The sequence below is a fragment of the Lissotriton helveticus genome, chromosome 7, assembly GCF_964261635.1.
Source record: "Lissotriton helveticus chromosome 7, aLisHel1.1, whole genome shotgun sequence".
NCBI classification, from domain to species: Eukaryota; Metazoa; Chordata; class Amphibia; order Caudata; family Salamandridae; genus Lissotriton; species Lissotriton helveticus.
In genome coordinates, this window is record NC_136068.1 from 1,855,567,771 (window position 1) to 1,855,583,745 (window position 15,975).

Below are 15,975 nucleotides of genomic sequence, written 5' to 3' on the forward strand. Positions count from 1 at the left end.
AATCACCCACCACAAGAATGCACAAGGGGATACAGTTTTTGATGCTTTTTATTCTATTCCTAAGTTTGACAATGAAGAGAATGTTTTTTCTTTCCCAAAGCCATCATAAAAAGGAGTGTGATAAAAAGCCCAATTCCAGGATTATTACGGAAATACGCTTATTTTCCTTCAGTTATTTCCCCATATTCCTGTCCTCCATGTCTTGGCCTCCACCCTATCTCCTCATTCCTTATTTTTCCCTCCCTTTTTTTCTTTAGACTTCTCTTTTCCTTTTCCTTTCCCATCCCCTTTCTCTTTACCTTTTCCTTTCTCACCACCTTTACCTTTCCCCTTTCCTTTTCCTCCTTTTTCCTTGTACTTTTTTCCTTTCCCTCCTCCTTTTCCTTTCCCTGATTCTTTATCAACTGGCTCTTCATATTTTTCTCCCTCCTCTGCAGGGGCCTGTCGTTTTTTCCTTGTTACTTCATTCCCCTCTTTGAGTTGTGGCATGGGGTCTTTTTCAGTTGCTTCATCAGCAACTCCATATTGTCCTTTATTACCCCCTCTGCCTTTCCCTCGACCTTTTCCTTTGCCACACCCCTTTCCTTTTACACCCATATGTTCCTTTCCACTCCCTCCTTCATGTTTTCCTTCAGTTGCTTCATCTTTTTCACTATCGCTGGTTTGTCTTTTTTTTCTAGTACTTCCATCCTCATTTCCTTTATTGTCGTCAACTTCTGGATCCTTTGGTTTATTTCCATCCTCTGTTTCTCCTATTGTATAAAGTAAAAGAAGAGAAAGGCATGTAAATAAAAGAATGGGAGAAGGTAAATGTGAGTTTACATTGACAAAAGGGTCAGCCCTAGGACTCTGTGGACTACACACCCTCTTTCCACCCTGCAACCACCATCTGCCACTGTCATGAGTCATGTTGACTTTGCTATTCCCCTCCTGGTATGTGTGCTAGTCAGTTACAGGGCAGCCACAGTTAAAACATTAAACATAGCTAGTCAAAGGCTAGAGACACTCAAGACTCTTGAGATTAAGCCTCCAGATCAAACCAGAGGAGGAAACTTTGAAGTGTTCTTAAAAGGATTATTGCTTCCAGCAAATAGGCCCGACCCATCCAGAACACCAGGCAAACCAGAATGCTAGCAAAATCTGAAATGATATGGTAAATCAATTAAAGGATTCAACTTCAGGTTTCAAGAATAGTCTAGACCCCAAACACAGTAACATTCTTTTGATCTGTTTTCATTCTGTATTAGTTGAGCTCAGCGTATAGTTCAAGGATGACAAGCACAGGATTTGAAAGCTTTCTCTCATATTTTCCCCTCTTTTCTCATTACAATTCCAACAAATGGCTCAAAATCCCTGATCCTCAGTCTCAATATGTAGAGTATGCTAAGGGAAGACCTACAGTCTTTCCTTTGCCTAGACACAGTTCAAGTTCAAGTTCAAGTTCAAAAATTGTATAGCGCACTACTCACCCAGAGGGTCTCAAGGCGATTGGGGGAGGGGGGTACATTACTTATCGAATATTCAAGTTTTTAGTTGCTTTCTGAAGGAGAGGTGGTTCTGTGTAAGGCGGAGGTGGGTGGGGAGAGAATTCCAGGTTTTGGCCGCTAAATAGGAGAAGGATCTTCCCCCCATGGTGGATCTATGGATGCGCGGAATTGCGGCGAGGGCTTGATTGGACGATCGTGGTTGGCGGGTGGGGGTGTAGAAGGACAGTCGCGTGTTGAGGCATTCGGGTCCTAGGTCGTAGAGGGCTTTTTGTGCATGGGTGAGGAGACGGAACGTTATTCTCGTGTTGACGGGGAGCCAGTGGAGATCTTTCAGGTGGCCGGAAATGTGAGCTTGGCGGGGGATGTCTAGGATGAGTCTGGCTGATGCGTTTTGGATGCGTTGGAGTTTTTTCTGTAGTTTGGCTGTGGTTCCGGCATAAAGGGTGTTTCCGTAATCCAGTCGGCTTGTGACCAGTGCGTGGGTGACCGTCTTTCTTGTTTCCGTGGGGAGCCAGCGGAAGATTTTTTTGAGCATGCGTAGGGTGTTGAAGCATGATAATGAGACGGCGTTGACTTGTCTGGTCATCGAGAGGGAGGAGTCCAGGATGAAGCCCAGGTTACGTGCGTGGTCCGTAGGTATGGGTGCAGTTCCCAGGGCCGGTGGCCACCATGAGTCGTCCCAGGCAGCGGGGGATGAACCTAAGATGAGGACTTCCGTTTTGTCCGAGTTCAGTTTTAAACGGCTGTTCTTCATCCACTCGGCTACTTCTTTCATTCCTTCGTGTAAGTTGGTTTTGGCGGTGTTTGGGTCTTTGGTTAGGGAGAGGATCAGCTGGGTGTCGTCTGCGTAGGAGATGATGTTGAGGTTGTGTTGGCGTGCGATGGATGCGAGGGGGCTCATGTATATGTTGAAGAGGGTGGGACTGAGAATTGATCCTTGTGGTACGCCGCAGATGACTTTGGTAGCCTCTGATCTGAAAGGGGGGAGGCGGACTCTCTGGGTTCTTCCGGCGAGGAACGAGATGATCCAGTCCAATGCTTTTCCTTGTATTCCGACGTTGCTGAGGCGTTGTATGAGGGTGCTATGACAGACTGTGTCGAATGCTGCGGAGAGGTCCAGTAGGATGAGGGCCGCTGTTTCTCCGTTGTCCAGTAGAGTTCGAATGTCGTCTGTTGCTGCGATGAGGGCGGTTTCGGTGCTGTGTTTGGCTCAGAAGCCGGACTGTGAGGGGTCGAGGGATTTGTTGGATTCGAGGAAGGCGGCAAGCTGACTGTTGACGGCTTTCTCAATGATTTTGGCAGGGAATCGGAGGAGCGAGATGGGGCGGTAGTTCTTAAGTTCAGTGGGGTCTGCTGTGGGTTTCTTCAGAAGGGCGCTGAGTTCGGCATGTTTCCAGCTTTCCGGGAAGGTAGCGGAGTTGAAGGAGCAGTTGATGACGTCACGGAGATGGGGTGCGATAATGGAGTCTGCTTTGTTGAATATGTGATGGGAACATGGGTCGGTTGGCGATCCCGAGTGAATGGAGTTCATCAGGCGGACGGTGTCTTCAGTGGTGATTGGATTCCAGGCGCAAAGGTTGTTAGAGGGCGGTTTTGGTTCGGAGGTGGGTGGAGAGGACTGGTCTTCGGACTGGATTCCAAAGCTGTTATGTATGTTGGCGATTTTGTTGTGGAAGAATGAGGCCAGGGAGTCGCAGAGGTCTTGGGAGGGAGTGATGTCGTTGGAGCCGGCGGTGGGGTTGGTAAATTCTTTGACGATGTTGAATAGTTCCTTGCTGTTTTGGGCGTTGTTGTCAAGGCGATCCTTGATTGCTGATTTCTTGGTGGATCGGATCAGTTGGTGGTGTTTGCGGGTGGCGTTCTTGAAGGTGGCCAGGTTGTCAGTGGTTGGGTTTTTTCTCCAGGTTTTCTCGAGGGTACGACAGAGCTTCTTGGATTTCTTAAGGTCATCGTTGAACCAGGGGGCTTTTTTGCTACCTTGCTTGATTTGATGGTTTTTCAAGGGTGCTAGTTCCTCAGCGCTGTGGGTGATCCATTGTGTGAGGTTGGTGGCTGCTTGGTTTGGGTCCGATGATTTGGCGGGAGGGTTTTGGTGAAGCGATGTGAAGAGCTGGTCGGTAGTAATTTTGTTCCAGTTTTTTCGGGGAATAGGTTGTGGGGGGTTGTGGGTCGTGATCTTTTTGTAGTTGAAGTGAACGCAGCTGTGGTCCGTCCAGTGGAGAGCTGTGGTGTGATTGAAGGAGATGTGCTTGCTGGAGGTGAAGATTGGGTCGAGCGTGTGTCCGGCATAGTGGGTGGGGGTATTGACAAGTTGTTCGAGTCCGAGGTTGTCCAGGTTGTCCAGAAGGGTGGTGGTGTTGCTGTCGTTTTTCTTTTCCAGGTGGAAGTTGAGGTCTCCCAGTAGAATGTAGTCCTCGTAGGGGAGGGCGTGTGGGCTGATGAAGTCAGTGATGTCTTCGCTGAATTGTGTGCGGGGTCCTGGTGGTCTGTAGATAAGGGTGCCTCTGAGTGTGGTCTTGGGGTCGGTGTGGATCTAGAAGTGAAGGTGTTCGGCGGTAGCGAGGTAATCGTCGGTACTGGTCGTGATGCGGATGGTGTTCTTATGGATGATGGCGATCCACAGCAGTGGATCCAGTATTTGGGAGCTCAATTTTGCCACACAATCGATGAAACTGCAGCATAAACTATCTTGACATCTTAAAGAATGCCATTAGAGTCTTACAAAGGTATCAGCGGGGAGGCCTGTCTCAGTTGGGTTGTATAGCAGCCTTTAAAATGACATCACTACCAAGAATACTCTACATGCGTCAGGCTTTGCAACTACAGGCACCTGCAGGGATATTCGATACATTACTGAAATTGGTAGAGCTTTATCTGGGAAGCAAAACAACTGGACCGGAAAGGGGTAGGCATATCTATCTCCAAAAGAGGGAGTGCTGTGAGTCCCATACTTTCTTTGCTAGTACACTGGAGGGCAACTACACTATATGGTAGAGAAACATTGACTTCTATTAGAGATACACTGGTGCTTCATGGACATGTCAGTTGCAGGCATTAATATTTGGAGGTTTACCTGGCTCCCCGGACTACGCAGACCTTAGGGTGTATACGCTTCCCCAGTGCTTAGAGCAACTTCTCATGACTGGACTCACAACCTGGCCATCCCCAATGACGCCTATCATCGGCAATCCACAGTTCACCCCTTGATCGGAATGAATATGTTAAATGGCAATATTTAGGCACTGGAGCTCACAACCCTCAGTCAAAGGGAGTCACAGGCAAGCAACTTCATGAAATGGATAATCACTAGAACTGATGATAAACATCTCATATCTGATGTGTACAAATTACTTGGTGGGACAGCATCCCCGGTGCGCTCTCTAGCTCAGAGAAGATAGGAGATGGAATTGGAGCAAACACTTTTAGTCAATGAGTTGGCTGACTACAACCAGAAGCGCATCTCAGCAACAAGCAGAGTAGGTCGAGAGGCTTTCACTAAAACCACTCTATATTGGTACGATAACATGCCCACATTCAGGCTTGGTCCATGACAAAATAACCTAACTGCTGGAAAGGGGAGTGGGCAGAAAGGTATGTAGGCAGAAAGGGATGCTAACGTATCTACTATGGTACTATGTTCTGGCTAGTATTAATACAATACTCTCCACGGGGTTGTATGACAGAACCACACATTCCTAAACCATGTGTTGACTAACAACATCCTCCAAAACGACTGCGTTGTTATCATGCATTCCTTTAGCAAGTGCTGGACTTTGGAATAGTATAAGTTACTTTTCCAACTCTGGCCTGTGTATCACTATGGAAGGTGTTGGATTTAAAATCCAACACAAGTGCAGCAGTGCGTTCCATAAATCAAGTTGTAACACCTTGCGTGCTAAAGGAATGCGTGGTAACGTCACAGTTGTGGTAGTGACTGCGTTGTAAAGGCACTACGTGATATTGACTGCATGGTAAATAATGTTTCCCTCTCCATGGATATCCTGTGGTTCCCAGCATATATTCTCCTTGGCCTACCTAATGAATTGAAATATCCTCTCTGCTCTGATCAAGGCAAAGCGATAACACTAGCACTATGTGCTGCTAAACAAGCCATTACTGCACTATGGAGGAAGAAGGTGGTGCAGGGATATAATCCATGGCTCATTCAAATGTGGGAGCTTCAGGGAATGGAAAACATGGAAGCAAGTTTGGTGGGGAGGAAGGCTCCCTTTGAGAAAGTTTGGAATATCTGTATAGAGCTTCTGTCAGGTGAGTTTAGGAAGCTAACCTTCCCAAAATACTTATGGATACTCCACCTTACACAGTCTTCTGGAGCAGACCGATAAATGATCCATCTCTCTGTGAGCCACCAGGGGGTGGAAATGCCTTGAAATGGATCCTATAGTTGACCTTCACCATCTCCTAAAGCAGGTTAGAGTATTGAGATTATTATTGTCTTTTCACCCCATGGAATACCAGCTCACGGGGATGCAGGGAGTTGACGTTTTGGCATTGATTCTTAAACATCTTACAATTGAGAAGTTTGACATTGATTCTCTTTTTTTTTTTTTTTTTTTTAATTTTCTCAAATTTTTATTGGCATCGCAAGAAAATCACATTTCAAAGATAAAGCATTTTTACAAAAAATCAAAAATAAAGAGGAGATTTATGATACATAGACTCATTGAAAAATTGATCAAAAAGGAAAGAAATCAGAAACTATTCAAGATCCTAAATAGGGAACAAGTTACCCCAGATTTTATCAACTTTCTTCAGAGAGCGAATCCCTCGAATTTTAGCAGTTGATAGTTCCATGTCATGTATTTCATTTACCAGTAGCCACCATTCGGTTACCACTGGTGGTTTATCAGAGATCCAAGCCCTGGCAATTATCAATCTTGCACAAGAAATTAAAATAAACATTAAGTCCTTATAAGTAACAGAGTTAAGTTGTATTCCCAAAAGTAACATCTCGGCGGTAATTTTACCAAAATACAATTTATGCTGTTTCAGCACTTTCTCTATTTCCTCCCATAGAGTTTGTAAAGCAGGGCATGAAAAAATTATATGTACAATATCTGCTGCTAATAGGTCGCATTTAGGGCATTTTGTGCGTTCAGGTAATACATTGTTCCCTGACCATTTAAAGAAGTGAAGCGGCGTATAATATAACTGGCATATAGTCTTATAGGATTGAAGTTTTAAGCTAGAAGAGTTAGTTAGTGAATTGCTGTTATGTAAAAAAGTAGTAATATTATTTGAGGAAATGGGCAATCCTAGAGTAGTAGTCCACTTCTGTGCTATTTTATCACAGTCATCAGGCTTAGATTGAATAAAACATTTGTACCCTATGCTAATTAGTTTGTTTATTGTTTCACCGTAAATGCAAATCCATATTTCTGAATCTGAGATTTCTCTTAGTTTCAATCTGTTCGTTAAGAAATCTCGTATCTGTGTATATTTGAAGAGAGCATTTGCGGGTAGATTGTAAAGTATTCTTAAGGTATCGAATGTTAAAAAGCCAGAAGAACCGTATAAATCGGAGAGGTAGTTTATACCATGGTTAGCCCAATTTCTAACTATCGGATCACTAAAAATCTCAGGTAAACCCGGATTATACCATATTCTTAGCTTTGCGTGATAGAACGTGGTTTTATTAATAGCCATAATAGTATGCCATATATGTACTACATCCTTCGCGGTCTTAAACTTTACTCGCTTGAAGTAGTTCGGGTCGTTACTTCTAGCTAGAAATTGAACAGACTTTGTGCCTAACATAAGTTGATGGTAGAAATATGGATGGTAAAAAGAGAAAAGGCTGCGTATCCGACCCAAAAAAGAAGCGTAAAAGTAAAGTTTAAAGTTGGGGAAGTCAAGGCCGCCTTTGGTAGCTGTTAATTTGAGGGAAGACAGTGCTCTGCGATTATTTTTATAGCCCCAAATGTAGCTACCTAAAATGCCATCCAGTTTTTAAAAAAATAAGTTATTAACATATAACGGGATGGACCTCAACAAATACAAAAATTTTGGCAGAATTTTCATTTTTATAAGATTGATTCGTCCAATTAAGTTTAAAGGAACCTTGTGCCATTTTTTAAGAGTCCCTATTGTCTCTTTCAAAAGTATATCGTAATTTAGAGTCATAATTTCTTTTAAGTTAGATGTTATTTTGATACCCAAGTAGTTCGCAACGTGGCATACCCCTAGAACCGGTACCGCGAGCTTATAATTCACAACGATCTGTGTTTTGTTTAAGTTTAATTTGTACCCCGAAACCAAGCCGAATTCGTCGGCTTCTTTAATGATCCCAGCTATAGCTTTAGGTACATCGGATGTATAAATAGCGAGGTCGTCTGCGTAAGCAGTAATTTTAAGGGAATTGTTGCAATGCGTAAATGGTATGATACATTCTTGGGTCTGTATTGAATTAATAAAAGGCTCCATTGCAAGAGCAAATAAGAGGGGCGACAGGGGGCACCCTTGACGTGTGCCTCTTAGAACCGTAAAGCTATTGGAGGTTAAGTTAGCATAGCCTATTTTTGCATTAGGTGAGTCATACAAGGCTTGAATCCTAGTGAGGAACAGTTTCCCAAAGCCCATCCTCCTTAATAAAGCCCAGAGGTAGTCCCACCCCACTCGGTCGAAAGCTTTTTCTGCATCTAATAACACCATACCGAGTGGGGTGGAATTGGTGTTGGCAACGTCAAATGCCGTAATGGCAGTATTAACATGTGCAGTCGTGTCTCTGCCCATCACAAAGCCATGTTGATGTTGACTAACTAATTTAGGCATTAGCGGGGCTAATCTCGTAGCTAGTAGTTTAGAGTAGACCTTGGCGTCAGCGTTTATCAAGGAGATGGGCCGGTAAGACCCACACTCCGCAGGTGGTTTATCTTTTTTTTTTTTTTTATTATTTTAGTAGTTTTCCAAGAATTCGGGATTTTGCCTGTGTTTCCAATTTGGTTAATCACTGAGCCAAGAATAGGTAAAAGTTCCTCACCGCAACATTTATAAATTTCCATTGGGAGTGTATCATCTCCAGCGGATTTTCCCGATGGGAGTGAAGAAATAGCCATTTGTATTTCGGATAAAGAAAAATGTCTTTCAAGTGGTTCTAATAAGTCAAGATCCTTATCTCGTGGCCAATTCTTATTTAAGTATCTTTGCGTGGTCTCTGCTAAAGGGGTGGTTTCAGGTGTGTAGAGTTTGCTATAGTATAATACGAATTGTTGTAATATTTGTTCTGGTTGATTGTAGCTAATCCCATCCGCCCCAGTAATGCTTTTTATTGTAGAGTTGGCCCGGTCTTCAGCAACCTTATAAGCAAGAATTTTGCCAACTCTATCACCACTTTCGTATTGAGACTGTTTGTATTTATGTAGTTTTAAGCTTATTTTTCCTCTTAGAAAAGTTTTAATTTTAGAGCGAAGGGTTGTTAATTTTAATTCTAGTGAAGTTTTATTTTTCGAAATTCTCCCCCCTAAGTTTTCTTGTATAAGAGCCTCGGCCAAGTGTTCTTCCAGTGCCCGTATTCTAGAGGTCATTTCCCAATTCTCATTTTGTCGTTCTTTGTTTTGTCTCAAAATAAATTGTTGTGCAAACCCTCTTATACTCGCTTTGTATGCATCCCAAACATAAATGAGGTGTGCTGAGTTTAAGTTAAATTCTAAAAATTCTTTGATATGTTTCTTCAATTCTGAAATGAAAAAAGTATCTATTAACAAGTACCTTGGAAAAGAGAATAGCCTAGCAGCTGGTATAGATGAAAGTATATTAAACCGTAATATGATGGGGTTATGGTCCGAGGTAACTTTTGGGCAGATCTCCATCTGGCTACCCTCAAGTACCTGATCAGTCGTCCAGGCCATATCAATGCGAGAGCACATTTGATGAGGGGCAGAGTAGTATGTATAGCCTGCAAGTGTCGGGTATAAGTTCCTCCATACATCTTTTAGATTGTGAATGCGTGATAGCTCTAGAATAGCTGCCCTAGTTTTACGCATACGCTGAGATGAGTTTGTCTTGGTAGTGTCCTTTTTGTAGTTCATTACGCAGTTCAAGTCTCCCATCATTATTAATTCTCCTTCCCAATCTAAGAGTTCAATATTAAGCCGATCAAAAACCCCGGCATCATCAATATTAGATCCGTACAAGGCACATAGTACGTATTTTACATTCATTAAATTAAGTTGTGCTATTGCCCATCTACCGGCTTTATCAGCTGCAGTTCTAAGTACTTCTGTCTTCAAAGTTTTCTTCTTAAGTATAGCAACACCCCTTATTAGTGCATTCATAGATGTACAAGTAATTGATTCTCTAACATCTTACAATTGTGAAGTTTTAACACTGATTCTCAAACATCTTACAATTGAGAAATTTTGACATTGATTCTCTAACATCTTACAATTGTGAAGTTTTAACACTGATTCTCAAACATCTTACAATTGAGAAGTGTTGACATTGATTCTCTAACATCTTACAATTGTGAAGTTTTGCACCCCACATAGCCACTGGATGTAGGTGGGTGTATGTGTGGCTAAACCATGAAAATTCCATCCATCTGGTAAAATAATGGTCAGGTTGCAACCCTAAGTGAAAAAGAGAGATCATATTTTGTTTGATAAATGCTGTGAGGTTGCAGCCAGGCACTGTGTATGGGGAAGCCTGCTCATGCACATTCTTTTTGCATGCTTTAATAACTCTAGGTGAAATGTTTGGATCACCACGAAAAGAAGCTGCTAACTACGAGCAGGTAAGCTTCTACTAAGTGTAAAGGCTCTGCAGGCTCAGTGTAGCCACTGGACATTTCAGGACATTTGATTGTCTTTGGAGACTGCAGGAAACACTCCCTTGCCGCCGTGCTAGACTATCCTTATTATGATTCTATTATTAGCCCAACAATGTTTCTTATGCTTTATGGGGAAACTCGTGCCATACAAGCATGTGAGAGTTACTATAAAAGCAATGTGGGATCATCGTTATAGCTGCAATTATTGAATAATGGGTTGTTTCCATCACTGATTCCCAACCTCAGTGTTTTTTGAAAGGTAAGAGTAGAACAAGTGGGTTTGAGTGACCGTTCATCAAACTGAAACCCCAAGGTCCATATCATAATGAGCATTAATGACGTAAAGCAAAGTCAGGCACCGGCTTTATGCACCTGCAGGGCTTAAAGGAAATTTATTAAGCCCAATATTTTTCTGACTTGGAGCTTCTGTTTCGGGGGTGTGCTTTCGAAAAATAAAGCACTAACTCTAAGAACTATTGGGCTAAATGAATTCACTTTAGATCTTGCAGGTGCATGAAATAGGCACTCAGCTTTGAGCCAGAAAGTTCCACTATGATAAGGCCCCATGTAACAATTCAGTTACTTTTCCTAGTGGTACTGGGTACTTGATTGTCATGATGTTTGTAACTCTAACAGCCTGTACTAAATATCTTGTCATCAGTTGCAGGCATCCATAACCATAAGGCAATTAGATTTGCTTGGGCAGGCTCGAGTACCCTAATAGACAAGGAAATTCTGGTGAGATCATGGGGTTTGCTGGGTAAATCTAGTTCACAATTCACACCTTTTCTTCTACTGACTACTTCTTTTATAGTGACACACTTGCATTTGGACAGTGAGCAGAAGCCGAAAGAGGAAATCATTTTTTAGCAGCTCTCCTAAGAGTTGCCTTTGGTATCTTCTAATTAGGGCTCCCAGTTCTATGGTATTTATGTTTTTAACATTCCCGTCTGTATTTATCCACATTTATTTTTGGTCCATCTTATTGGTATTTATCCATACTTATTTTAGGCCATATTATCAAGAAGGGCGATAACATTATCACTGCTTTAGCGGCAGGAAACTGTAGCTAAAGCGGCGATAAGGGGCTTGATAATATGCCCTTGAGAAATCCCATAGAAGCCCAGGTTCACACCAGAACCTGGGCTTCTATGGGAATTCACAAGGGCATATTATCAAGCCCCTTATTGTCGCTAGAGCGGCGATAATTTTAATGCCATTCTTGGTAATATGGCCCAGAGTATTTTGAGACTAAATAGAGTCATAAAATGATATATTTCCACATTTATTTAACTGAAAAACATGCAACTATACTTTGCTGCCTGCTGAGTTTTAGCAACTTTAGGAGCCAAATATAGGGAAACATTACACCCACTGGTAAATATAACCATCATAATACAAATAGAAGTTAACAAATGCAGGTATTTAGGGACTTCTTATGCTATCTATCTGCTTATCTGTAATCCTGGAAATCACAAAAGGCAGCATGGAGACTCACCCGCAAGAAGAAGAATTTTCCATATTTTTCCGCTTTTAATAATAAATACAGACAAGAAACATATTGTATGTAAAAATCAGTAAAAACGGAAAAGTAGGAACCTTCATTCTAATATAACAAAGTTCCTTTTCTATTTTTTGTCTTTTGCAAGCTTTATAGACACTACTACACAAAGATGGGTAGACATCATCGCAAGCAGAAGGTCGAAGTAATTATGTGGTAAAATTCCTTAGTGGTGCATATGGTACAATGTAATACAACAATACAACTATATGCTATTATCATCTTTCTACCACTGCTGGCTTCTCGGGCAGGGAGGGCCTGATTCACAAACTGAACTTTTGAGTAAGGCTACACTTTTGAGTAAGTTTACTACTGTTCAGAATTTACAAACTGCCTTTTGTTGTAACTTACACTTTACTAGCAAGTCCAGCACTACACATGGCCAAGCACTGGTACTGCAACACCATTCCATAGAGAATAATGGAGGCCAGGACTTAAAATGAAGCTCCACAGGAAATCATTTTGTATTAAATTAAACTAAATGAATATTCCAAGATATAAAAATAGTACATGTTTATTTTTTAATTATAACATATTTAATAGCCAAATATAAATTAAAAAAAAAATAATTTAACTTTATTCTTTGTAGCAACATACACTCGGAAATCACTTTTGAGATTAGTTTACCCTCTGGACAGACAGATGTGTGAAGATACAGCCATTAAGAACATTTTAGTATTGCCCATTCAGGACATCCGTGAAGTGACCACCTAGTATTGAAGGTACCAGACATTTTGAGGAGCAGGAGAAATGCCTTTGAGTTTCTTGAAGACATCAACAGCGGGATACAGCTTGAAGCCACTCAAAAGTTCAAGATACTCTATATCTTTGATAATTGATAACAACACATAATTCAGCTGCTAAAATGCTGGTCCAGTGCTTCAACTTAAATCTGTAACATTAACAGAGCACAAAACAAGTGAAGATGAGTACTTGTAAAGCGGAGGCTATTGCTACAACTGTGACCTGCCAATTAACTGCATCTTATGGAATTAGTCCTGCTCACATAAGATGGAGAATAAGTGATGATGATAAAGTAAAATGGTGTGGCTATTCACCGTAAATATACCATTCCATAGCCATTGAGCAATGTTGTGTGATCCAACAAGAAGATGTGGGAGTTTATTATGCAAGGAAAATTCCAATGATCTTAGAAACTGAGATATTATTAAGGACTATCTACACTCTGTTCTCCCCGTCTCCTGCAAGGACATATAAGCTGGATAAAATTGGATTGGTAACTGGATGTGAAGGATTTTCTTTCGGCCACTGAATGAAATGTGTTTACTGTCAAGATATTCTGCTATTGGTTCACTAATGTATAATTATGAGTTTGTTCTTCAGTACTTTGAGCATGAGAACGCTGAGGAGAAAGAGCCAGTTCCTAAATATTAATACAAAAAGTTGTCTGAGTCAAACTACAATGTTTCCACTGTAGCACTGAATGATATTCTGGCTCAGCTCTCATCACACGTTATTTCATAAAAGCTTTTTAATCATTCCTTTGTTGAGGTTGGCTTTGGCGGTGATGGGGTCCTTGGTGAGGGCGAAGATCAGCTGAGTGTCATCGGCATAGGAGATTATATTGAGGTCATGCTGTCGGGCTACGTGTGCGAGCGGGCCATGTAAATGTTGAACAGTGTCGGGCTGAGTGCGGATCCCTGAGGTACGCCGCAGATGATCTCGGAGGCCATGGAACGGAATGGGGGAGGCGGACGCTCTGGGTTTTGCCAGAGAGGAAGGAGGTGGTCCAATCCATAGCCTTTTCTCGGATCCCTGTGGCGTGGAGGCATGCGCGTAGTGTGCGGTGGCAGACGGTGTTGAAGAGAGGTCTAGGAGGATCAGTGCTGCAGTCTCGCTGTTGTCCAGCAGGGTCCTGATGTCGTCGGTGGTGGAAATGAGGGCAGTCTCAGTGCTGTGGTTGCTGCGGAACCCTGACTTGGAAGGGTCCAGGATTCTGTTTCCTTCGAGGTATCGGGTTAGCTGTCTGTTGACGGTTTTCTCGATGACCTTGGCCGGGAAGGCGAGCAGAAAGATGGGCCGGAAGTTCTTGAGGTCTCTTGGGTCTGCCTTAGCTTTTTTGAGTAGGGCGTTGATCTTGGCGTGTTTCCAGATCTCTGGGAAGGTCGCGGTCTCGAGTAAGAGATTGATGACGTTGCGCAGGTGGGGCACGATGGATCTCACCTATGTTATCTTACTGCCTGTTGATACTGAGGCAGCTCTCTTGCAAGAGCAGATCCCATTGTTGCACTCATAGAAGAAGTACAGCTTGTCCAACGGGATCTGCATCTCACAAAAAATATATTTTGTTTCTGTTTTCAGATTGCCGCTGTTCTCCCATCCATGCTATTCACCTTTGTTTCAATTTAATTCCAAAGACAGGTGGATAGACTTCAAAAACCAAACCCTTTCCCAACTCTTAGAACGAACAACACCTCTGACACTGTGCAGCCAAGCGCTCCAAGCAAGGGTGCGGTGTGCACCTACTTCACAATGCTGTGATTCCAGCCACACCCAGAGGATTTGGTGGCTGTTTGCTACATTGGGGAGGGACTCTGTTCCATGCTGGACCCTGCAGAATAAAGGTCTGAAAATTATTCAATCCAGAAACCAACTCTCATGAGTCCAGCCTGCACCTTTTTCCTGGTACGTGTGGACTGCATGCAGAGCCGGACTGCATGCAGACCAGACCTGTCTCATCACAGCCCCACCAATAATTGAGAGAATCTTTTCCCATCTGAGCGTATGAAAGGTTGGGCTAGGCCCGTATCCTAACTGCCTATTCCTACAGCATATAATTCCATCTTCCCTACTAGGTTGCTTTAAGGGAGTTTGTGCTCTCCATGTTTGCCATGGTGGCTTCTCTGCTCCTGTCACTTCTTACCATTTGGAGTTTGGAGTCATTTGGAGAAGAGGCGAGGTGTCCTGGATGTGTGAACCGGGCCATCGCTGCGGGACTCGGCCGAGGGCACGGGACAGAGGTGAGTGTCTAGATCCTCTGCCCGCAACGCCCTCAGGCTGTCGGTGCCTCCAAGGTGTCTACGCTGTCGTCACCACCATGCTGCGCTCGCGGGCCAACTATACAAAATTATGGAAAATTGGGCCTGGAGCAGGGGGGTGAGGCACAGAGAGGGGAGAGCCTGAGAGGGAAACGAGACAGCTGTTCACAGGATCGCCGCAGGGGGATCAGGAATCACGGAGCCGAGCCAGAGTGCACCGATGCACAACTGGAACGGCTGTAATGCAGTGGCAATGCGGATACTAGACTAATTTGTCGGGCCTGGCCTGCCTGACCTTAAAATGGCGGCAGCCGCTGACATCAATCGCCTAAATGAGGTAAAAATCCACACATAAATAATAATGAAGCAGCTAGCTACACCTCACACATACTGCTAGCTTCAGACACTATCTAAGCCCTACAGACTGAGGCATTGGACATCTTAAATGAAAGATGAAAACACCACCAAAAAATGGCAGCAGCAAGTAAGGGAAAGTGAAAGAGTACAACCAGACTATAGAAAGAGAAAAGAGCCTTCAGTCCTAGGATAACTGCAGCAAGTAAAGGCAAGTGAAAGAGAACAATCAGGCTATTGAAAGAGAGAAGGGCATACAGCTATCAGTTAAGCCAGACATCTGGCAGCCATCGTGAAATAACCCTAAGTAAAGACTGACACTGGAAATTATGAACACTAAAAGGGCAACACAGATTAAACCTCTCAGACAAAATTAAACAAAAACAAAAATAAATAAACAACTTTATTCAAGACAGGAAGAATAATTAAACAGTAATCGAGGAGACCTCAAATAATACTCCACACCAATCAACAAATATGACAGACAACTACTTAGAGCCAGAAGGCATGAACGCTCATGTCATAAAATACCCATCCAAATTATCCAAAAACGCAGCCAAAAAATCAAATATAACCTATTGAGAAAAAATCCAGACACGCTGATATCCGACCCCTCTTTCAGCACAGATAAAGGTATTATCGTGATCGACTTGATATTCTTCACTAAAAGAACGGCGATTTGGCGTAATGCCATTACAAAAATGCTCAACACAAAAACTATAACCAACATCCCACATGGCACAACATTTATGATCAAACCTTCACGAAGATGCAGAGCGGACCTAT

At 42.8% G+C, this 15,975-nt stretch overlaps 1 protein-coding gene across 1 annotated transcript; it reads right to left on the reverse strand.

Moving 5' to 3' along the window:
* Window positions 1–222: 222 nt before the first annotated feature.
* LOC144769761 (uncharacterized) lies at window positions 223–14,125 on the reverse strand. The gene is made up of 2 exons (XM_078653940.1): window positions 14,035–14,125; window positions 223–752 (listed from the first exon to the last, which is right to left on the reverse strand). The coding sequence occupies exons 1-2, from the start codon at window positions 14,123–14,125 to the stop codon at window positions 223–225; spliced, it is 621 nt and encodes a 206-aa protein (XP_078510066.1).
* Window positions 14,126–15,975: the final 1,850 nt, after the last annotated feature.

Excerpts from the sequence above, each read along its gene's own strand:
- LOC144769761 (XM_078653940.1), bottom strand. The coding sequence starts at position 14,125 with ATGCAGATCCCGTTGGACAAGCTGTACTTCTTCTATGAGTGCAACAAT. Across the intron at positions 753-14,034 it reads TGCCTCAGTATCAACAGGCA|GAGAAACAGAGGATGGAAAT; the intron begins GTAAGATAACAT and ends TTTATACAATAG.